The sequence below is a fragment of the Fringilla coelebs genome (assembly GCF_963513975.1).
Source record: "Fringilla coelebs genome assembly, chromosome: 6".
Taxonomy (NCBI): Eukaryota; Metazoa; Chordata; class Aves; order Passeriformes; family Fringillidae; genus Fringilla; species Fringilla coelebs.
In genome coordinates, this window is record NC_140034.1 from 58,044,277 (window position 1) to 58,068,528 (window position 24,252).

Genomic DNA, 24,252 nt, shown 5'->3' on the forward strand with positions numbered 1-24,252 from the left:
CTCTTGTCTTGTCTTGTCCTTTTCTTTGGATTTCTAGAGAAGCTGAGCCATGGCTTGTGCTTGAGAGTTGCTGGGTATTCCAGATGTTGGAAATTAATATCTCCTGATGCCATTGTTCAGGCTGCCCTGGAGCAGAGGCTGGGCAGAGCTAAAGAATGAAGCAGGGATTTATTCCCAGGATCTCCTCCATGGACCCACCTTGGGCAGCACCAGAGCCCAGCCAGGGCTGCACCCAAGATGACCCAAAATGGCCCCAAAATGCACGAGCGCTCCCGGGCTCTCTCCCTGGGATCAGTTCTGCTCCATTTGCACCTTGCAGTTCATTGTCCCATCCCAGCTTTAGCCCAGGCAGTCCCACCCTGCTTGTTTTTCTCTCTGCAGCCCACGGGGTTTGTGCTCTGGGGCTGACATTGGCATCATTTGTCCTTGGTGCCCAGCTGGAACAGGAATTGTTTTGTCTCCCTGCTCTGTGCACAGAGCTCACCATCCCCTCCTGTGAAGCCCAGACCCACACACTAAAGCAGCACAGAGTGTGAAACAGAGAAAAACTAAAACCTGAGGCATCAGTGCAGTTTATCAAAACACTTTTCTAGTTAGAAGTACCTTCAAGCTTTTACTCATCAAAACTAGTATATATATATGTGTGTGTGTGTGTGTGTATGTGTGTAATTAAAGAAAGCTGGTCTTCAAGTATGAACCCTGAACTCTAGAAATGTTTCTTTCTTCCCTTGTGCAGGAAGCCTTTCAATGAGGGAGTTCCTTGTCTCTCTCTCAGCTATTGATAGCAAATATACCTAAAATCCTGTCCAAAGACTACCAGGAAGGGTCCCATCAAACAAGCAGAAATGAGAGTTGTCATTTTGAGAGATAACATTTTTCTTTGCATAAACAAATTAAAACTTTGACTTCATCATGTGTCCCTTCAGAAAAGGAGCTTTATCTTGGCCACTGCCTCTAAAGCAGACCAGAAATTCTCCTGTCAAGGTGGGGTCATTAAGGGACAATCTGTCCCTATCACACTTTGTCTTTCCACAGCTGTGGCTACAACTTAGTGGGAAGAAGTTGAAAGGGACATAAATGATATTTGGATACTTCTAAGGCAGTGGCAGACCCCTGTGCTGGTGAGCAAAGCACTGACCTTGTTCTCTCAGAAGGAGCAGAAAACGTGCAACTGAAGCAGACCATGGAACAGCCAGGTCATGGAAGTGACACAGCAGAAAGGGGAAAATAGAGGGAGAAATTGTGTTTGATTAGTCCAGCAGGCTGGCTTAGAACTGGGAGAAAATACTCTTCTGCATGACTTTTAAGACAGTGATGGAGAGTAGAAAGGATGTAAAATGTCCTAGTGTTACTAGATTTTATTTCAGGGTATACTTATATTTAGCTGGTTAAAAAATACAAATTAGTAGTTCTCAGTATTTCCATGTGTCTATTAGATTATCCATGGTATCTAAGCAGTGAAAAAAAAATCCCATTCCATTTGCAATTTTTATAAGATTGACAGAGATTACTATGATTACATAGAACACACAATTATGGACATGCATTCTAGAAATTGTATTCCTCCTAGCCTTTAAAAAGTAATTTTATTTTTTTTTCCCCAACAGAAAAAACAGAGGAATATTTTGAGGATAGGAATTCAGAGCCTGGGTTCCATCTTGTGGGGTGATGATGTTTGTTGCAGCGATGCTCCTGCGGATCCTCAGAGCCTGACCAAATTCCTGTACGTTCTGCGTGGCCTGCTCAGGAAATCCCTGTCAGCCTGCATCATCACAGTGCCTGCTCACCTCATCCAGGTAGGAATGCTGCTGCCTTCCAGAGCTGCCACAGCACTTAGCAAAAGTTTAAAGCCTCTGGTAAAAAAAAAAAAATGCAGTTCTGGACTTTTCTAAAGTCTTTTTGTTCAAAGTGTAAACTTAAAATGTGTCTGTATCTTATGCTTTCTGCTTTTGTGGGAGAGTCCTGCTGCAAAATCCATAAAGACCTAAATATAAAATTATTTTATTTACTACTCCACTAAAGCACACAGCTTTTGGGGGTTTTATTGATGAAACATCTAGAGCAAACAGTGCATGAAGAAAAAAGGAAATTCTCTTTTCTCAACCACAAAAATAGGAACGCATTATTCTGGAAGAGGGTTTCAAGAAAATAACCCAAAAAACTTGAATTTTAGGAACAGTTATGCCAAATATTGGTCTTATTCCTTTTTTTAAAAATTGTCAAAATTTCAGAAACTGTAAAAAAGCAAATATCTATAGTAATCTGTTTTCCAATCATTTTTCCAACATGTCTATGTACTTCCAAAAGTGCTTTCAAAATGCTTTTTGGAGTATCAATACAAGGCTTTTCAGTCTGCTGTCTTTATCTGAAATGCTCATTATAGTGATATCTGATCTTGTTTTGAAGGGTATAGATTTGCTCTAGAATTCTGATATCCTCTTATTTGGGACCAGGAGCAAACCATTTATGGCATGAGTCATTTTCCCAACTGCAAAATCAGAAGCAATTAACAGCATTGTTCCTGTTAGTATACAGAGACTTAAATATATCTTCTGAAAATAAACTTTTTTAGCAAAAGGAAAAATGTAGATAGTCTTTTGTTCTGTGAGTGTGACTTACAAAAGCAAAAATATTATTATTCCAAATGAACAGAGAGCCTATAATTTGAAAGATTTGATTTGATCATAGTAAAAAAGTACTAGATAAAACCTCATTTTATGCAAAATATTTTCATAGTTGGTGAGTTTATCAATAGATGAAGTCCTGGCTTAGGTAGGTACATGACTCACACGTACTGCATTTTGTTAAAGGTCTTTGAAAACCTGCAGTTGTTATTTATTTAAATACCAATGCAATTAATCCTTCAAAAATAAAGAAGGTTGATTTTCTAGTTTTACCATTATGGCCAAAGTGTGTGAATATTTCTCTTGCAGTATATACCTCTACCTCCTTACTTATTATTTTTAAATATTAGCTGGCAGTCTGCCTTCAGAAAGGGGGGCAGTTAAATTTAATGCAAGAAATTGAATTTGTGAATGTAAAAACTATGATCCTACTTCTTACACACTGGAATTGCCTGTCCATGATTGGGATATATTTCCATCGTGGTCTTCTTTATATATCATGCCAATAAAAAGAATGTTTGTATTTTAGAGAAGTACAGAAGTGTCTCTAAGGTAGAAATTGAAGTTTGCTTCAAACTTACTCGAGAAGTTGATTATATTGATGAAACTTTTAGGGCATGAAGAAAAAAGAAAATATATCAATTCCAGGGAGTTAGAATTGAAATTATACCTCATTTTTTAAATAACTGAGTTTTTAATTTTAACAGTAAGTTCTGGAAAACTCTGAATTAAAAAAAAAAAAGTGCTGAATGTGCAGAATCTTTGCCTAGCTGTCTTAAACAAGGGCATTAAATTTTTTTTTTTTTGGAACTGTGGAAGTTGGTGCAGCCTTTAAGCGCGGCGCTGTGGAGAGAGCTGTCATCAGGAGGAGCAGAGCTGCCGAGGGTCCCTCCTAGCCCACAGGAGTGAGTTCCCAGAGCCCTGCTGTGTGCTTGCTGGCCTCTCCAAGCAGCCTGTCAGGGAGCCCCTGGGAGCATGTGTGCAGCCTCCCTGGCACCGTTAATTGGGGATGCTGCAGAGCGCAGCCCAACATGTGCCGAGCTGCCTGGCGCTCGCAGCAGCTGCTCTCCTTCCCGCTGCACGCCTCCCCTCCTCTCTGCTGCACTCACCAAGTCAAGGAAACCTCTCTTCTTCCCAGCACAGGGAGGTTTTGTCTTTTATTTCCAAGTGTGTTTATGTTTAGTTCCGTCAGCCGGTTCCAGCGTGCGCTCTATCTGTCAAATCATTGAGTGGGTGCACTGAACACGTAGAGAATTCACACAGTTTCCCTGAAGATGTAGTAAATTCCCCTTTTTTTTTTTTTCCCCTGAACTGCTCTAGTACTGCTCTAATAGTTCCTCTGCTTCCCAGGTCGTAGTTCAGCCCCTAACTAAATAAATTGGGTGGCCTCCATGTAAATTCTTCACATGTGTAATTTTCGTGGAGGACATGTAAGTTCAAAATCACATTTAATCAAAGTTTTGTCTGGAGGGCAGATACAAAAAAATAGCTTTGTCTTTACCTGCTTTGTCATGAAAAAGTATATTTTTGGTAGTGGCATAACTTATCTTGTCTCTGTCAATCTCCAGTACTAGTTACTCCAGTGAAGAAGAAATAAAACAATTGGTGGTACCGATTTTTGACAGGGGCAATGTCTTTTCAGCCCAGACTAATTCTGGTGTTATTATATGAAGTATATTAATAATGCCTTTTTTTTTTTAATAGTTTTCTTTCCTGTATTTTGCCAAATACTTTGGATGTTGTACTGTGACAGGGAGTACACAAATTGATCTACCTGGTTTCTTTCTTTTTCAGAAAGTTTAATTTTGCCTTTACCTTTCATATATTATCCTTTTTTTTTTTTTTTTGGCTGGTGAGACATTAAATTGATCCTCCCTATTTAAAATTTTCTGTATTCTGGTTTGCAGTTTTTCTCCTGCTGTCTTCTTAATCTGTTTCTCAACAGTCACCTTTTTGGATAAACAGTAATGCTATTATTGTTTGTTCACTTTCCCTAAATTCTCATTTCTGGTTCGACTCTTCAGTGATTGCAGAGCATTAAATAGTGATTTTGTTCTTCATGTTTTTCCCTTTATGATACAAATGCACCAATGTGGCTCCTACATTATTCCAGCAATCCATTGTCTTAGATTCAATAACTTGGAATTGCATTTATCCAAAGATAATGCTCATTAATTCAAGCTGATGGGACAGCTCATGATGTCCTGTAAGACTGTATTTTGGTAAGAGACACAAGTTTGCAAAAAAAGTCTGTTTGTGTGTGGAGTTTTTCCAGAAGAGCTGGAAAAAAATTGTAGTCCACTAAAGCACAGGGATTTTTGGGTTTTATTGATGGAACTTCTAGGGCAAAGGGTGCATGAAGAAAAAAGGAAATTCTCTTTTCTCAACCGCAAAAATAAGAATTCGCTATTCTGGAAGAGGGTTTCAAGAAAATGACACAAAAATCTTATCCAGTTATGAATTTTATTCCGGGGATGTGTGACAAGTTTTTACTTGATTGATATTTTCTACTGATTGAACATCCTCTTATCTTACACTGTCTGTCAGGTAATAAATATTGAGCTACTTACAAGTGTGATTAAAATAGTTGATGGAAGGTTATTTTTCAAGTCTTCCTACTGCTTCTTGAAAATGCATTGTGCCTAAGAAATCATATGGTACATTTGAAAAGGGAAAATTACTTCCATTTTTAAAATCTAGCATTGATCAAGGAGGGCAGCCTGAAGAGTCATTTCATTTGTTGTTACAATTTCCAAGTTTAAGGAATATTATAAAAACAAGTAAGAATTCTTTTTCTGTGTTTTGATAATCAGTGCATTTAACTACCTAAATTTAGAAAAAGAATTATTGTGCAGTTGTGTGAATGAAAGGACTTTAATGTCACTGGTCTGTAATGGAAAACTCCTAAATTAGAATTTAAAATATTTTCCTGTTGTATTTTTCTTCTTTAATTACTAGAAATCATTGGAAAATCCAAGAACATCTTTGCCTCAAAATACTAAGGAATGTTTTTAATTCTATTCCTGTCCTTCCCAGTTTTGTATCTCTTAAGTAGTAGTAGATTTTTTGGAGTAGATTATTGTATTCAATGGGGAAAGCATAGCACTTGTTAAAGCCATCCTTTATTTTGAACTCCAAGCTGGTATTGCTGCTAAGGACTAAAAACCATATTAGTCAGCACGTACCAAGGGAAATTAATTGACTAATGAAAAGTCAGTATGAATAACTCTTCTTACAGAGCCTGTCCTCAGAGTCTGCAGTCCTGTTTAGCAAGGTGTTTTCATTATTTCATCCAGTAGGTTAAAAAATTAATTTCCTACAATATTAATATTTTGAATTCACCCAAGTGCAGAAGTTACTGTAGGTTCCAGTGTAGAAAAATTCAGAAACAAGCCTTTTCACATCCCAAGCCTTTTGTGTTCACACTGAGTGATTTAGCAGCTAAACTCAAAGTCAAGAATCCATTGCTAATATAGGATCATAAGATGTGAACTCCTAGAGCTGGTGAATTTCTCACAGTTTGAAATCTTTATTCCTATGACAAGAACTAAGAGTGATTGCCTACCTTAGAGCTCTCACTCCTGAGAGTTCACTGGTGTAAAGTGCTGAATAACCTCCAAATGTATTTGATGAGGTAGCTGCACAAAGATTTGCATTGAGATCCAACATCATATGGGGTTTATATCATAATTAAGGAAGCTTTCAAATTTCTCTGCAAAATAGAAACCATAAAGATGAAATGGTCTTAATATTTTTCTGTATTTTTTTTTACTTGCTTTTTAATGCTGCATGTTGCTTTTTGTTGTATGTGAGACATAGATTTTAACAGCTGTAGAAATAAGTATCAAGAGTTGTAAGTTTATGACAGGTATTTTGGGTTATCCACATATTTGTAGGGTATGAGTGTTTTGGTTTTTAGACATTCATAAAACTATCTTTAAAATTCTGACTGAGTAGGAAACTCAGGGAAGTGTCCTATTCAAAATTTAATTTGGGAAACAATTGTTTTGTTTTTTTTTTTTTTACTTTTTCTTATTGCTGATGATATTTTGCTAACCACGCTGTGGAAGAAATAAAAGTATTATGTGGTTTCATAGAATCAGATTTTGGTTGCCAGCAGGCTGTGTTCTAGCATTACCACTTCTGATTTGGTAACAACTCCCCATTTCAAAAACAAATACAATATACATCTGAAGTATGTTTTTGTCCCTACGTATTACTTGTCTGTTAACAAAATTAACTCCATTATGGTGAATAGTCACGCTGTTTGTTGAAGTGGCATGCCTAAAACAGCCTTGTCATTTTAATAAATTTTACTTTTTAGAAGGACACTATATACACATCTCTCTTTAATTAAAAAAAAAAAAACAACTCTTTCCCAAAATGCACATGATAAACTGGAGAAGTGCAGGAGCACATGCAAGGTGGCAATTTTATTTTACATTTTAGGTGTATAAACTGAAAATGCACCTATGAAAATCAGGTAAGGTTTAGCACCAAGTCTTTGAACTACAGCATTAGAGCTAAACAGTAAATATCCCATCACAGTATGGAGATAGTCATCTGTTCAAGCATATGGAATCTTTTGGCTACTGGACTAAGCAGTTAATATAATGCCCAGTGTCCAGACATGGACACAACTGTTATGGAAGCAGAAGGGAGGAGGCTCATCTATTGAGCCCATTTGGACACTGAGAAGTAAAGATTAAAAGAGTGACTTCAAATAATACAGGGCAAAGGAGTTATTGCTTTAAGCAAGTAATTCTTTTAGAAAATGGAAGATAGCAATTTTTTTTTTTTCCAAGGCAGTTTTTTGGGTTTTTTTGCTTAAGTTCAGGTTCTTGAAGAAAAAAAAGAAAAAAAAAGAAAAAGCCCCGTGACCAGCATTAAATATAGGGCTTAGCTCTTCTGTTACAGAATCAGAACAAAAATTTCGTGTAAAACTATTTTACATTTAAATCCTTGCATGTGTCCATTTTATTTCCATTAAGATTTCCATCTTAAGTGATTTTCACAGAACCAAATATTGAGCTCATGTGCAACGTGCGCTTAGGAACATTTTGATGGGAACTTTTGGTGTTGTTTAAAAATCCTGAAATTTCAGAATCCAGTTCTACCTCTTTTTGTTTAGACATTCTCTATTAATTAGAACATAATCATAATAAAAAGGAATACTGCATCTTTAATGATGTTTTTGTGCCTGTGTAGTTAAGCTTTAATGCTAGGGGGGAAGAAAAAAAAAATTAAATTAGCCTTGTAACCTCTTTCTCTTCCAGACTGATGATGGAAAATAAAAGCTCTTAGCCACAGAATGTAACACTTAGAATTAATATTTAATTAGACCAGCAAATTGTACACCGTGGCTGAAAGCTTCCAAAGAGTTGTTAGTGCCACAATTGACCTACAAGTTTAATAATAACTCACTTCTAGGAGCAAGTGCCAGTTCAGCATAGTGGAGCCACTGTAAGAAAGTCCTGGGAGATTAAAATCAGCAAACCAAATGGCAGGCGAGGATTCCTGGGATGGAGCCTTCTGGAAAGCTGGGAGCTGGAGTAGCTTTGCAGCCAGGATTCAGATGAGAACAGTGGGCAAAAAAAGCTGATCCCTCCTGTTCTGGGAGCTTCTGGTTGTAGGCCAAAATCTTAGAACAGATTTTTTTCTAAATGTTCTTACTGCAGCTATTAATTTCTATCACAAATCAAGTCATGAGTGGCTTATCTTCATCTTTTAATTCAGTTTTAATACGAACATTGTCACTGAATTCACCGCTCATGGATTTTACTCATGGAAGAAGGATACATTTTTGGTATGACGTGTCATTTGGTATGTTTGTTTTGCAGAATATTTAATTTTATAGCATCTTACTGCTACATAAAGGAGTCCTTGTTAGAGTAAGATATGACAAGCAATTTGTGCCAATATTGTGAAATGTGTGAATTAAATATGAAACGAGTACACATTGTAAAATATAATATTTTGAAGGTTAAACAGCCTAATTTTGCTTTTCATTTTGCGAAGAATTAAAATACGAAAGCCTGGGACTCTCCATTAGACATCCATCTGAGCCCTAATTCCGTGGCAAATTATTCTAGAGAAATAGGGCACCATAAGTTCAAAAATGTGCAAACACACAGCAACAGACTGAGGAAGGAGCACTCTGCATTATTTATTGGCTAGATCCTAAATAATTAAAGAAATGCCTACTCATTAGTTAAAAATTAAAGCCGGGGAGGCCCTTGCCAGCAGAGGGAGCAGTCATGTCTTTCCTTGGGTCCCCTTCCTTTCCAGCCCACCCATCATTTCCACCCTACCTCTCCTCATCGCCCAGCCAGTTTCCCATCTGGACCCAGCTCTGCCAGCCTGCTCCTGATGACAGCCTATAATTTTGTACTGGATAAGGGATTAGTTTTTTAAATGGTTTTTATATTTCAGAGTCTCGCCACTTGGTTATCAACGCCAGTTAGGTGTTCCTTTTGAGGCTGGTGTGCTGTTAATTGAAGTGATAGTGCAGGTTCTTTTTGGTCACCTGGGAATAAAATGAGATTCACTGTTTAAAAAATTAAAGTTGCAGTGAGTGTTAGCCTTTCTAAATTGGTAAGAAAACTGCAATGACTTTTTTTTTTTTCCAGGCAAAATGGCAACAAAAGGAATTCCTGAACCTTTTTCTTATAATGAATGACTCCCAATGGAGTCATAGGATTTTAGTTAAGCCAGTTGGTTTCAAATATGTAATTTTGGCAGTTTTGTTGTGGCTCTTTTGTGACGTGACTCACTCTTCAGACTGCTTTTGCATCTCTGTTTTATACTGCTCTATGACTAACTTGTAGCACGGCATATTTTCTGTGTTCAGTTTTCTAGAGGAATCTGCTCAAATGATCGGTTCATTTTTTCAGTGCTCAAAGACAAGAAATAACCTATAGGTTCCTAATTATATGCTTTTATAACAGTGAGACAATCTCCTTAGTGAAAACCAGATAGTGTTCAGGGGAGGTGCTGGCCTCATCTTAGCCCACATCTTGCACTGATTTCTTCATTCTTGTACTGCTTCCTTTCTTTCCTGCATGGAAGAAGGGCTCTACCAGATTTATTTCATCTCCTCAGTGCAGCAGGACTTGTGCAAGAGCCCCGTGCCCCAGAACCACTCACAGTCACCTGCAGCCCGTGCTTTCAGTCACAGAATGCTGAGGAAAGAGAAGAGAAAAGCACTGGGCAGGGCTCAGCTCAAAAAGTGTCACCCTTTAACACACTGCACATCTGTCACCTCCTTCAGCCAGACAATAACAGGATTTTCAGCTTTCTGGGCTTCCACTCCCACCCCATCTTCTTGATGTTTTGCCCCAAATCCAAGGATGCGCCTCCTGAAGCAGAGGAGGGGGGCAGGCAGAGCTGCAGTGGGAGGCTGAGCTGGGATCCCAGCTCACTCTTGGCTGCCTTTTGGCTTTGGCCAGCTCACACCACACCTCTGTGCTTGTTCCTGACTTGGAAATGAGGAATTGCAGCCCTTGCCTGTCTTTTGTGAGGCGCTTGGAGATCAACAGATGGAACATGTGATTTAAGCTACTCGACTTGGTTCATCTTTTTTAGGCTGCTGCAGCAACTGTTCTTGACTTGCTTAATTTATCTCTGTTCAGTGAGCTCTCATTTCACTGGTGGCCTTTGGGTCTGCCCTTCAATTGCAGAATAGACATATTTCTGATTTTGTAAGATGCCAGGGTTTGCTGGCCTTGGGTGTTTTCATGGCTCAAGTAATGCACAAGTCCATCTTCAGTGAAGATCCAAAGTTTATTTCTTGGGGTTTTTTGGGGTTTTTTGGTGGGTTTTTTTTGGTTGATTGGTTGTTTTTGTTTGGGTTTGTTCTTTTTTTTTTTTTTAAGTGTGTAATATTTCCTTTTATTTTCTGGCTCGTTATTCTTCCTGAAAAATTATCAAAATTCACTGTCTACAGTGTCATCCACCTCCATCTGACATTTTATGGTAATATTCAAAAACACTAGCAGAGACAACTATCACAACAAATGTTATTAAAAGCAACCTTAAGAGAACAACCAAAATCTGGAATTAATTTGTTGTGTAACATATTGACCAACAGATGCTTTGTTACTCTCTTCCCATTTTTATGAGTATGTTGCATCTATAATTGCCTGCTCTTGTCTTCACTACTTGTCCTTTCTTTGCTTCTGCAACTTGTATAAAATTTTTCAAAGATATTCTTTACTGCTTTAAATTAGCTAATGTAACTAGCTATGTTATTTAGCTATATTAATATTAGATAGTAATTATATATGATATACAATAATATATACATAATGCATATATTTTTATATTCTCTATTACTATATATAATATTATATACATAAATATATTATCTTTATATATATAAAGATATAGATTATATAATTACTATATTATATAGTAATGTTATTTTACCTCCAAGCAAGTCAACCAAACTCAGTGTTTCTCTTGTTTCATCCATACAGGATATTATACCTATAATAAGTTTTATTATAGTCAGTAAGGGTCTTCAAAGGTAAAAGAAGATTCCAAATCAGTCAGAATCCCCAGGTGTGGATTTCTCATCACTGAAAGTGTTGTGCTTTGTAGCAAATCCTCTAAGCTTATTTCTTGAGTCTTCCAGCAAAGACATGGCAGTTGTGTTCAGTTTTTTTGTGAGATTGGTACGGATTTCTGCACACCAAAATTTGTTAACGGTCATTTTGTATTCCCATGGCCTGAGTGTGCATTCATTTTAGATCCAAAATTCAGCATTCAGTTAGGAAATTTGCTGTGTGCAAACACACCTAATCAGTTTGGAATTGGAAGATTTATAGAATTTTATACTTTGCAGTCTATTAATTATCAAATAACACTTTTTGGCAGAGCAGTTATTAATCATTTATTTTGAGGATTTGTAATAATAATAATACATTAATACATTGAATCCTGCTATTATCCTATTATTATTTGTGAATAATAATGATAATAAGTGCACAAACTGGATCTCTCTTTAAAACTAATACAAGGGGGCATTCCCTAACTTCTTTTACCAAAAGAACATGTATGGGTAATTCTGAATTTTTCTTGAGCAGTAATTATTAACAAATGGTCATAAATATTTAAGCCATGTTTCTTAATAATTTATATTTCCAATGTAAAATCCTTTGGAGATGAAGTAGTAATGACAAGTGGTAAATATTTGTGTATTGTGAAGTCATTACCACATCATTGTGTGATAATCTCTCAAATATATCATGGATTATTTAATTTATTGAACATCCAACCGCTGTTTCTTTTTAGTTCAATTTGGCTGTCTCCATTATGCTGCTAAGCTTACTTCAGTTTTATGGCAGAATGTAACAGAATTTAGGAAAAAAAACAACCAATTTTTTAGCTTTTCTTGATACTTCACACACCAAATTTTGCTTTAATTTCTTAAGATTATTATTTGGCATGAACTTGCTTGGTGTTTATTATTGAGACTTTCTTTCAAATGAAGTGTCAGGATTTCTGGATTCACCTGTTGGTAACAACAGAGATTGTTGCCTCCAATTAAAATTTTACCTGGGCTTGGGAGAAGTATCTGAATTCCTCTTTGCTGTCATACAAAATACTTAAACCGGGTTTTGTCTCAGTACAAACAATATTTGTAAGTAGTGTTTTAGGTGATGAAGTTGAAATAGGATTTAATTTATTAATTCTTAATTAAATGATTAAAAAAAAATAAAACCAGTGAGGGGGATTCTATTACCAGAATGTAAAGGTACAGAAGTAGCCCTCTACCAAAATATAGGCCTAATGTCTCTCTGAAAAGAGATGTGCTCTTAAAATACCTTATTTTCAATGCAGTGTGTAAGTCCATGTTAAAATTATGTTCATGTACTAATCAGAATAAGAATGCAAATATATGCAAAAAGTCCATGTAATTCAAGTATATTTATAGGTGATAATTTTATCTCGTTGTAAATCATTAATATGAGTGTCTTGAGTGTCTTATTTTCCTTTTAAATTTTGAGATTGTTTATATGTACTATGTAGAAAAGTTGAGGCTGTTCTAAGAAAAATTTCCACTCCCTGACTTTTCTTTACTTATGCAGTGCAAGGACTGTGGATTTAAATACTTTCATTTCAGGAATGTTGTGAGGTTTTTAATTTTTTAGAAACTGACAAAACGAGAGGAGGGATTTTGGGTGTTGGAAAAATTTTGACAGGAAATCAGAGGAGAGCTAGAAATTAGAGCAGAGGAGAAAAGACAGATTTTTTTCCTAATACAGAATCCAGATGAACCAAGATTGATTTGATTAATAGTAGTAATGATAAAATTGTCGTGCATTGAGAACTCAATCCAGTAGAAAGACTCAGTATTAATTTCAGTGTGTAAGTTTGAGCACACGGGCTGTGCATGAATTTCTGTTGGTGGAGTCCCATACAGAACACGATGCATTTTAAACAGCTTTTGTTGTAAATGAATATTTTTAAACACTATATAAGATAATTGATCAAATTATTGCACAAATAATTGCTCAAAGCTATGCACCTTCTGAAAATAAATTAGTAAGACAAAGCAATCTTTTTCCATAATTGCCTTTGCCCAAAGCTGCCTAAACACGTGTGCAGTTCCTATTTCAGAGCCAGCTCGCTACGTGGATTTTCTTGACATGTTTTGAAAGTACACTTTGGTTGAACCCAAATATTGCAAGTTTGCACTTAAAAGAAAATGTCTGTCTCAAACAGTAGCACAAAGTATGATATAGAATGGATGCCCAGCCCAGCCTGCACAACAGGATTGCTACCATGTTGTTAGAATAATTATATTTTGGCTGAACTAACTAATTTATAAAAACTGCAGCACATCTAGCAAGACTGAAAACTTTCCAAGACTGGTTTTTTGGGTTGGTTTTTTTTTCTTTTCTTTTTTTTTTCTTTTTTAGTATAATTTAAAACAATACCTCTTCTAGCTGCCAACAAACTCTTTCCCTGAATCTCACCATTCCTGGCTTCCCTCCTAACCATGTCCTGGCTCCCCTCCAGAGCTGCCAAGTTTATGCCAGAAGCAGGAGGTATATTTGTATGGGGCTGGAGGAAGATCTGGAGCTCTGTTAAATTTTCCAGCCCAGATGGGGCAACATGATTTGTGTGTTTATGTCAGTGTGCCATACATCACAACTATCTGTGTGCTGACGTCAGCTTTGATTGGGCATTAATGTGCTGAACGCTGCAAACTAGAAAATACATGATAGATACAGATCTATGGCAACAATGCCACATAAGCAAATGTCTGTTTGGTGTGGCCATTCACTGTGCAAAATATTTCCCGAGATACACTGCATTAAGCCAGGGGAATATTTTGACACACTTCAAAAACAAAAACAAAATCAGCGTGGGCGAAGAGAGCACCACTTAGGAAAGCAAACCCTTGCAGAGGAAGAGCTGAAACCCAACATGTTAGGCAAATTTTGAGGTGCTGTCCCTCACCTGAATCTTAATTTTGAATTAAAACCCAATAGGAGGATGCTATTCTCTGTGATTTGCAGGACTGTCAGTGGTGGGGGTATGTTGCTGATGGTTGAGCACCTTTCTTTCCACAGTTTTTGTGACCCATTGTTGTCAAAACTAGCAAGCGAAAACATCAACGGACAGCAAATGTTTTTTTTCAAAGAATAGGATATTTTTTTTTCTGTATCAGGAGTTTAGCTTTCTTTCCAGGAATCATCAGTGTCTATTTATTTATTTAAAAGTTTTTTGTTTCTTACTTACACAAATAGCATCAGCCTCCTGAAGAGCTGACAAAAGATGGCCGTGGGATTTCAGAGGTCACTGACTTTAGATTTAGATTTACACCATCTTTATGTGATTGCCCCCCTAGAATAAAGATTCCATTAAAATATAATGTATTGTCTCTCTCTTCCTAGAAGAGGAAATGATTTGCAAGCCAGCTTTACAATTTCAGGGGCAGATACAACGGCGAGGTGTAGGGATTGGTGTGTGGGCAGTGTCCTTTTACCTCACATCACTGATGTTGTTCCTAAGAAAGGAAATTCTGTAGGATCACACCACTTTATCATTCTCCATGGTTAGATTTGTGGGTAAAATGGAAGTTCCCTGACTCCACGGGGATGGATGCTCTTGGCCTGTGCACAAGAGGCTTTGAAGAGAGACCCCTCCCCAGGATTTGATGCCATCTGGCCCAGAAGGTGGGGAAGGGAGGGGGTGTGAAGGTGCCATGGGATCTGTGGATTTAGGGCTGGTGACCTGAGCAGATTGGGCTGTCCCAGACAGACCACAACTTCATGTAGAGGTCAGGAAAAAGAATTCCCTTTATTCTTTGACAGGAGCAGGAAATTATCACCTTTGGTGTCTGCTCTGTAAGCTTCTCTGCGGCTAGAAAATAATGGTTATTGAAATGTTGGTTCATGGGAGCAGTTGGGAGGTTGATCACCATTTTAATAAACCTGAATGTCAGTACAATGCATGGACTATTCTAACATGTCTGGGGATGTTTTAGTGCCTCTGCTCCTCATTGATAGATTGCTATTATGGAATAGTTTGCCAGTATTTAAATTTACCTTTCAGAATAAGCAGAAGTCATATAGTTTATGAAAGAAGTGCAGAATGTACAAAATACTTTAATGAAAAATACCAAACTATAACCTGGAACTGCAGAGCTAATTCCTTATAATTGTAATGTGTATTTTGAGATGATTAGTCTTGCTACCCCTGAAGGTTTGATGAATGTAGCACCTACAACCACCAAGAACAAGTGTTATAACTATTAAGATAACTATTTCTTATCTTTGCCTTTTTTTTTCCTCATTAAATACTGACATCATCAAAGCATTTAAGAACTTTTTCTGACTTTCCTCTAAAGATCTCTGTTGTGACCTTTGAATGTCTCTTTCTGCTGTATAAAATCGAGTAAAGAAAACCATGTGGAAAACAGCTAATTTAAGGCATGTACATTGTAGAACAAGACATCAGGCAACACCTAAAAAATCACAAATATATTGAGAAATGGTAATGCTGATTGAAGCTTTAGAGTCATGTGTTGTGCAGAGAGAAACTTTTAGAAGGAAAAATGCTGAGAAATTAGCATTGAGTTTTCCATGTTCCACTGATAGCCAAAATGAATAATTATGTGGGCTCTGCTTGCTCAAAATATTAGAGATGATATGCCTAAGCGTGTTAAAAACCAAGGTTTTCAGAACCCAAACAAAAACTGGGCATCAGACTCACGGCAGAAATCAATGAGAGATAAGCCTAACACATGGCTTGTAAATATTGCTGATGTGAGCAAATGCTTGTTGGGAAGATTTAGGGAAATGTTAATTTAGTGCTCAGTTAGCCCTTTCATGGTTTATCCTTGTCAAATATTTGTTTTCTTAAGACACATACTTGAAGTCTTTTTTTTTTTTTAAGAAAAAAGATTTCTAACATAATTTCTAAGTATTGATGACCTATTTTCCCCTCACATTTTTGTCATCGAGAAGACCAAGGCTTGCTCTGTGAACATTAATTACCTTTTTCATCACGTAGGATGTGTATTTTGTTTCCATGTCTTACAGAATAAAGCAATTATGGAACGTGTAACAAACTTGTCAGATATGGTGGTTGGTCTTGAATCATTTATTGGCTCTGAGAGAGAAACCAATCCATTGTACAAGGATTACCACGGTGAGTTCCATCTCCAGCAAGGCAAAAAGCCTGCCCTGGGTGTTTCTAGGGCACTTAGCAGCTTGCCCTCCAGTTGGGTATCTGCTCCAAAGCAGCGTTTGATTTCATTTTGGAATTATACCTCTTAAATGTTTCCCCTTGCCTAAGCAGCCTTGAGTTAGGGAAATTTTCAGCAAAGTGCATTAAGGCTGCAAAGGAAACATGGCAACTCCTTGCATGTTGTCAAGCTGCATTACTGAGGCATGGCTCAATCAGATGTACATCTCACCAGGCAGGCTTTGGGGAATTCACATGCAGGGGAGGCTTGGCAATCATCTGACCAGCGAGCTGAACTTGTCATGAAATCAATACTTTCTGATCTGCCAAGTTTTAAATTGAGAACACGGGAAAACATGTATTTTAGTTAGTAAGGTGAATAAACTGCTGAATTATGTGCTGAACGATAATGTTCTGTTTTCTCAGCTATAGGGTGCAGCGCTTGCACTTTTAAGGAAATGTAAAATATGAAACTGATTTTGGTACAAAGTCATGTAGCCTTTCAAGTGTTTTATCTTCAAAATGGGAATGGTGCTCAACCTTGCATTTTGTTCCCCAAAGGTTTTTGTCAGCTGTTGCAGCAGAACTGTTTATGTTTTTAAAATAATATTAGAAGTTGTGCACAGCCAGAGCAGTGAATAACAGTTTTAGCTAATCCAGTGCACTGCTCAGACTGTGCATAAATTACAGCTCTTATTATTGTGATATTACTGTAGTTCCATGGAAACCTTTAGCTGAAAGTAAACTGCTTATCTGAAATCTGCTGTAAACACATGACAGTGGCAGTGTTTTCCCTAGCAGAATGCATGGAGTACACAGAAAAAAAAAAAGCAAAGATGGTGTTGAGACACCACTGTGTGTATGCAAGCTGTAATTAATAAATCAGAGAAAAATCTTTCTGACTGTGAAAGTGGTGCACATTTCACTATCTGGAAAAAAAAGGTGAATGAAAAAGGAACCGTGAACAAAAGCTGGAATAATTTGCCTAATTATTTTTCCAACTGTATAATCGTGATATGGCCTTTGTTTATGCTAGCATAATTCTGTCAATTTAATGCTCCTTTTTTCATTACTGAAGAGATCCTTTAGGACAATGTTTGTTTTAGCAGTTATTTCTTGGTTTCCTCTAAAAATGTACGCTAAGCCATTTCTGGTGCTATTTAACACAAATTATGTGCCAGTATACATAGCTTTTGAGATTTGCACAACCTTAATTTGCCAGTCTGAAAAGAGGTGTTTCTAATGACTTTAACTTTGTGGATTCTTTTTGCCTAAGAACGTATTTTAAGGTATTTATTTACTGCAGATAATGAAAGATTTTGACGTTACTCACGAGAAGTTTGTGTTATTGCATTATTTAATGAAACCTCCTTAATCATTTTATTAAGCTGCCTGCAAATTTAAATGTTTGAAAAGCCACAAAATAACAAAAGAATTATATGGATTACCCCTAAATGAAAATGTTTGGGATACTGTATATAAGCAACCCTGTTATGTACTGTATATAAGCAACCTGCTGTTCCTATACGTAATAATTAGATTTTGTACTCAAAAACCTAAGAAATAATTCTTCTAATTCACTGGACGGGAGGCAGGGACAGAAGGTTTAAAATTGCAATAACACTTTTCTAATATTCTTGACAATTTTTGTAATTAGTGCCCATAAAAATGCTGCTTTTTAAAGTGTTTCAGTTTTAGGAAACTCTAAAAAAAAAAAAATAAATGCCTGAAAAAATACTTGCCTTATTTGAAATAAGGGGTTTAATGTTTGGGGATTTTCTCACAGCTGCCGTTTGGAAGTCAGGTACCTTTTCTAAATGTTCAGTATTTCCATTTAGAGGCTGGCTTTATGAATAGCAAATATAGGGCAGTAATTGAGAAGCCCTGTAGAATTTTCCTGGTTTTCAGACGTAGAAAATCCCCCTTAGGTTGTTCAGAGACTATATTAGGCTGCACAAAAACCATCCAGCGTCCTTGTCAGAAAAAATCAGCTTGACTTGCCGCTGACAGAACGCAGAGCTTGCAGTGCACCTCGCACTGCTAAAAACATCTGAGCAGCTCCAGAAGCCTCCTGCAGGAGGAAAATTTATTTCTTCTGGGGCGGCACGGGGGTTAAAAATCATTAAAAAGCATCACCTGAACCGGGATTCCCCAGAAACTTTCTTTTTTTTTTTTTTTTTTTTTTCCCAGGTGGTTTTCGGGGCAGGAAAGGAAGGAGTTCTCATTAGAGCTTCAGTGGTTATCAGTAACCCATAAGCCTTGTTTTGCTGGCTGCTTACTGGTGCATTTAATAAAATAAAGATCACTCCGTGGTGCCGTGGGCAGCGTGCAAGGTGATAGCCATATTTGCTTACTGTAAATACGAGGGGAAATCACACACAAACCGGCTGTAGTTTTGACAAGTATTAAGATGGCTCTTTACATCTGTACTCCTGTACCAAAGTGCAATTAGTTTTCCTCGCACAAGGATTTCTGTTTATCTTATTCTGCTTGATTACTTGAGCATAATCGCGCCGTTTGCTTCATTGCTCCTGGTAGTAAGCTCCAGTTTAAAAAGGGGAGGATGAGTGTGTGTAAATATACAGAATTCTGCTCTAAGACTCTAATTTATGCATCTGGATGACAGCGTTTCCTTAATTTTTTTTTTTCTCCTTCCCCCCTCCTTTACTCTTTCTTTCCACAAGGTTTGGTTCATGTACATCAGATTCCTCGGCTTAATAGCTTGATCTGTGATGTGTCAGACACCAAGGACCTTGCTTTTAGATTAAAAAGGAAGCAGTTCACCATCGAGGTAAGAGAAACGTTGTTTCACTGTTTAGAACCCAAAAGGTGGAGCTAATCCCATCTCTTATGTTTCGTTTTGTTGAAATACATAAAATATGCATCAGATGATGTCAATTCATTTCGTTCTGGCTTTGCTGTTGGGAAAGGCTTTATAAAATACTGTAATATGCCTTCTAATTAAAAATGTCTCGTTTGCTGCGCTGAATCGGTCTGCTATAAATACTTTATTTTGGTTTAAAATGTACATAGAAAGTAGGCCACAACCTTCGATAACAAAGCATGACATGTTTCTAAGGATGTCAGGAGCATATTTAATTAAATGTTAATGACTTGCTCTTACTTGTGTTAGTGGGTGGGAAAGTAGCTACATGTTATTACCCCAGTAGAGGGATTTTAATGTATAATGTTGCCTAAAATTGTGTGTGGTATGGGGGATAAGTGTCCTTATCAGTATTCAGAAACCATTTTCTTTGCATTACTGAAATCACCTTTCGCTCTTTTATGTCATTTTAAACACAGTATCATTTACACTAATGTCCTTAAGTAAATTTCCTACTAAATTTAAACTTTTTTCCGTGACCTTTATGCAGGCAGTCCTGATAGAAGGCAGTTACACAAAAGACGTATTTCATTTTAATCTTGCTAAAGAGCAAATGAACATAGCACTATTAAGCAATTAGAGCTGATGTATTTATTAACCAAGTAATGCTTGGAGATGGAAGATGGCTTTCAGGGTGATGCAATAGTCATCCGTACAGTCTGGGCAAATTTTTTTTTTTTTTTTTTTTTAACAAAGACATAAAACAGCCAAGCATCCCTGACAAACCATTTTGTTTAATCTCTTTTCAAATGAAAAGCTCTTAAGCAGGCCACTTGTCTTAACTGCTTGAAACCATAAAAAGGGAGAATTGCCACCAATAAATTAGCATATTTTTTACTCCATCACCAAATGCTGGTCAATGTGGCTTGGCACTGCTTTGGTGTTTGGGACTTCACCCTTAAGTGACCACTTTGGCCCTTATTTGACCCTCTGCCCTTTTTAGCTGGCCACTTGATAAGGTAACTTAAGGGTTCTCTCTCTTCACTACCCCCTCCCCTTCACAATTGCAAGTAGCCCTAACCTATAAATCATTGAAAGGGCCCTATCAAGTGACAAATTAAGGTGCCCTCCTCCTAATTAATGGTCATCAATGTCTTTAATTATCTAATCCTATTGAGAGGTAGTTAATAGTTAATCAGGCAGCCAGTTCTTCATGCGGGTCACCTCTGCGTGAGTGCTAGAAGTTTCTCAACTAGAGGTATCCTCTTCAGAAGCCACTTAAAGGCAAGCACATGGAGGAGGGCTTTTTTCCCCAGGACAATTCCTTTATAAGGTTTGTCACTTTCCAGAGAATGCGGCGAGTGAAACCAGGCATTGTGAGGTATTAAAGCATTTTAACAGCTGCTTTTGGGCAGTACAGTAGAAACAAAACCCTTGGTAGTCCGTGTTTGGTTTTAAAATACAAATGTTCTCTCAGTTTTCAGAGGTGTAGAGAAGCATGGACCCTCATTTCACAGCATAGTAAATTCCCATTTGTTATAGCTGCGAGTTAGGATGTTTGGGAGGTTTCTCATCCCTGAGTCCTGTCTCAGAATACAATTTTCTCTTCCAGACACATTTGAGATTCTAATCTGTAATGTAATTTGGAAGGAAAGAAAACCCTTAGCAGGAGGCTCTGTAAAAAGAATTGAATTAGCCATGGGACATTGGAAACAGGAGTGAAGTGCAACTCTTGAAACAACCTGTTGCCTCGGACATGCGTAGATGACCCACCTGTATAATTTCTGCCTTCGCTGCTCAGCTGCAGCCCCCTTTGAATAACTTCAGGTTTTGTTAGAGATATGCTTTCTGTAAGCTGAACTGACACAAACTCTCCCTTTTTGAACATGTTAGATCACTGTCCTACTGTGATCTTCCTGTACATGTTTCACTAATCCATAATACATATGTTTTTCTTCCTCGTACTCTTAGGGAAAGCAGACTACAGAGAGGCTGGCTGGAGCAAGGAGGGCAGTAAGAATATGGGAGTGAGGGAAAACTGAATGAGGAAAGGATGTGCATAATGTCTTCTAAAATGGGTTTCTGCAGTCAGAATGTGGTGTGTCAGCAGTCAGTCAGCTCTGGTTCTGGGGGCAGAAGCCAAAAGCAGCCCAACAGTGTGCATTGCAAGCATTGTACATGCCTTACACAGAATGCAGTGAGTTAGGACTTCTTCAGTATGTAGCTTGAATAAGAAATGAAAATGTATATGGAGTACCTTAGAGCTTTTGGAAAGATTCTATGTACTTATAGACACAATTTAGTATAAAAATATTGCCCTCTACTTGAAACGCTGCTTTAAAATCAAATTGCATAAGAAAAGCTAGAAACACAGAACCTGTGAATTATGGTGAAATTTCTACCAAAAGGGTTTTCTTCACCAGACCATTATTTTTTTACAGTTTAAAATAAGAGCATGGGACACGGATTTCCTCATCTCTGAATTGCTCACCAGTTAAATAACTCCTTATAGTTTGGCCCTCACAGGTGGAAAACCTTGAATGTCAAATCTATTTTATTAGATTTCAGTTTTGTGGGAGGAACTCCGCCTCTTTATAGCCTGCAGAATCTTTTAACCATTTCAGTTTTTCTTGTGTCTCCTTCATCAAAATAAGATCCACTGAAATGTTTTCCAAAGAGATTTTATTTTAAAATTCAGCATGAAAATGGTTTTTAATGAATATTTATGAGTGCTCATTGTCCATTTATTAATTATGAAGAGGAACCTTCCAGGAAAATTTCCATGTTTATCTAAAAGGTGCAGTGGCTATTTCAAGCTTTCCCAAATCTTCACACGTTAGTTACTAGCAATAGTCTCTTATATGCAGTATTATCAGAGATCTATCTTATGTGCATGCCACTTTAAAGGACACAATTTTGAAGTTAGCCTGTCTAATCCTATTTCTTCCCACTTTGGAATCTTAATTAGAAGGAGATAAAAACCATCATTTGACTAAATTATTGTCTCGAATCTGTAGCAAAAGGTATAATCCGCAATTGGGCCAATTAGTGTACCCCATAGTTAGCTATGCTGAGGCAGGAAACTTGATTAGATCTGACACCAGCCTAGTTCCCACTGTTGTTTTGCCAGGTATGATGGTCAGACTTCAAAGGGCTTGAGGCATCAGCAGGGCAAGGTTTGGAGGCCAGCTTAGGTCCGGTCGTTAATCTCTCTGCTAAAACCACAGCAGCCCTCGCACAAAACAAGCTTACACGACACAATCATGCGGTATTAAAGTTTGGGTTGAGTCATGCCAATTTGCCTTTGATTTTCTGATGATTGACTAAAAGATGGCTACATGACTAGACACATACTGAACGTTTACTGATTAGGTAAGTTCCCCAAATATTTGAAATATTTTTTGATTTCTCAGTTAAATGATATGACAACCCGTTCGTCTTCATGCGGCCGTTCAGCGGAGTTGTTCTTGAAGTGCTTTTTTTGCTTGCTTTGTAGCTCCCAGTGTAACTTTTATCAACATTGGAGAAATTTTGTAGAACCATTACGTTCATAGTTTTATTTGGCAGAACTTTATCTTTGTTGTTCCAAAGCCTCCTGTGTCAAGACTCAAGAAATCTCTGCTTAAATTTGGTTTTTTTGCTGCCCCAAATTTCTATGGGAAGATCGTTTATCTTTCTTATTTAGGCAGATTTATAATTACTCTCCAAATGGAGATTTTCCCTTAATTATTTTCCACCTCACCATCGAGTAAAGCGCTGCTCCACGGCTGTGATTACATAAGTGTTCCTTTCTTTTGCAGTCTGATTTGTTCAAATATTGCAGTAACAGTGACATGTTTCCATTCTGAGAAAAGCCTAAGGCTGCTTTAGTATTATTCCAAATGATTGAAATTGCCATCTTGCTGACTTTCCCTTGGGCAGCTTAGGGCCTGTTTACTTTTGTATTTGTTTCACATGTTCCCTCTGAGTTTGGCTGGCAGGACATCATTACCTGGTTTGACAAGACAGTTGGAGAAGATTCATATTTGATTAACTCCCTTTGTTATTGTCTGGACAACACAGACCTCTGAAATTATCATTTTAAAGTTAAAACCCCCAATACATTCAGATAAATGCTTGCAAATAGGAAAGTTTGTGAGGGTGTTTTTTTTTAATTCCCTAGTTTTGCTTAATTTATAAGTCTTCAAGTTACTGTCAATTATTAGGAGTGTAGAGATGAAGCTTTTTTTCTAGAAGTTTTTATATTATAGTTTGTCTAATAAATAGCTGTTGTGCAAATGCATTTTTTAAATCAAAACTCAAGTCACAGCAGCCAGTATTTTCTTTTAAATGGCTACACCACCTGTGCAGCCCACAATAAAAATCTTTAGGAGCCAGCTCAGTTTGAAGCCAAATGTCATATACGATTTGAAGAATTGCCACGCAGCAAAAAAACAAGTTTCCAGAGCTTAAGCTGCAAGTTCAGGAGTTTCTTTTCTGAGAGGTGTTTCCTAACAGGAGAGGGGAAGAAATCAGAGGAGCCCTGTGGCTGGTTACTCAGAGCAGGGCAGATGCAGTAAGGCACTGTGGAGCACTCTGTACTTCATTTCCCCCATGCTAATTGCCAGAGTAAAAGGTTAAGTCTTTGGAAGAAAACATAACCACCCAAACCAGCAACTGAGCCTATGCAGAATTAAAAATAAACATATTTGGATGCCAAAGGCATTCAAAAAATGTCCTGTCTTCATCTGGCAGTGAGAGACTGTGAGAAAATTAATGATTGCCAAAATAAGAAGTAATTGCAACTCCAGGTATGCCTTGTGTCTGTTGGGTGACCAACACTGGTATCTGGAAGATGACTTCAAACTCTTTAAGGTGGTGATTTTGGCCATTTAAAACAAGAACTGTGGCTTAGGTGCCTCCATCTGAAATCTCTGTATTTCTGACTTTTTTTGGTCTTCCTTTCAGTGTCTCTCTTTTCATTGCTTGTCTGAGACAGACTACACTGTGGTAAACTTCTTATTTGCAGAAGGGAGGTGCACGTGGCCACTGTCAGGGGTTATTTACCAAAACAGGTGGGTAAGACAAGTCAGAGCTGATGTCTGCAGTGCTTCAGTAAAACCA

At 37.4% G+C, this 24,252-nt stretch overlaps 1 protein-coding gene across 1 annotated transcript in view; it reads left to right on the top strand.

Moving 5' to 3' along the window:
* Window positions 1-24,252, top strand: part of ELP4 (elongator acetyltransferase complex subunit 4) — a gene marked incomplete at its 5' end in the record, with an annotated part of 135,682 nt that overhangs the window by 43,567 nt on the left and 67,863 nt on the right. The window contains 3 exons of the mRNA XM_084207925.1: window positions 1,608-1,796; window positions 16,181-16,289; window positions 19,010-19,116. Of these exons, the coding sequence (XP_084064051.1) occupies window positions 1,608-1,796; window positions 16,181-16,289; window positions 19,010-19,116 (405 nt within the window). The remainder of the gene's footprint in view (window positions 1-1,607; window positions 1,797-16,180; window positions 16,290-19,009; window positions 19,117-24,252) is intronic.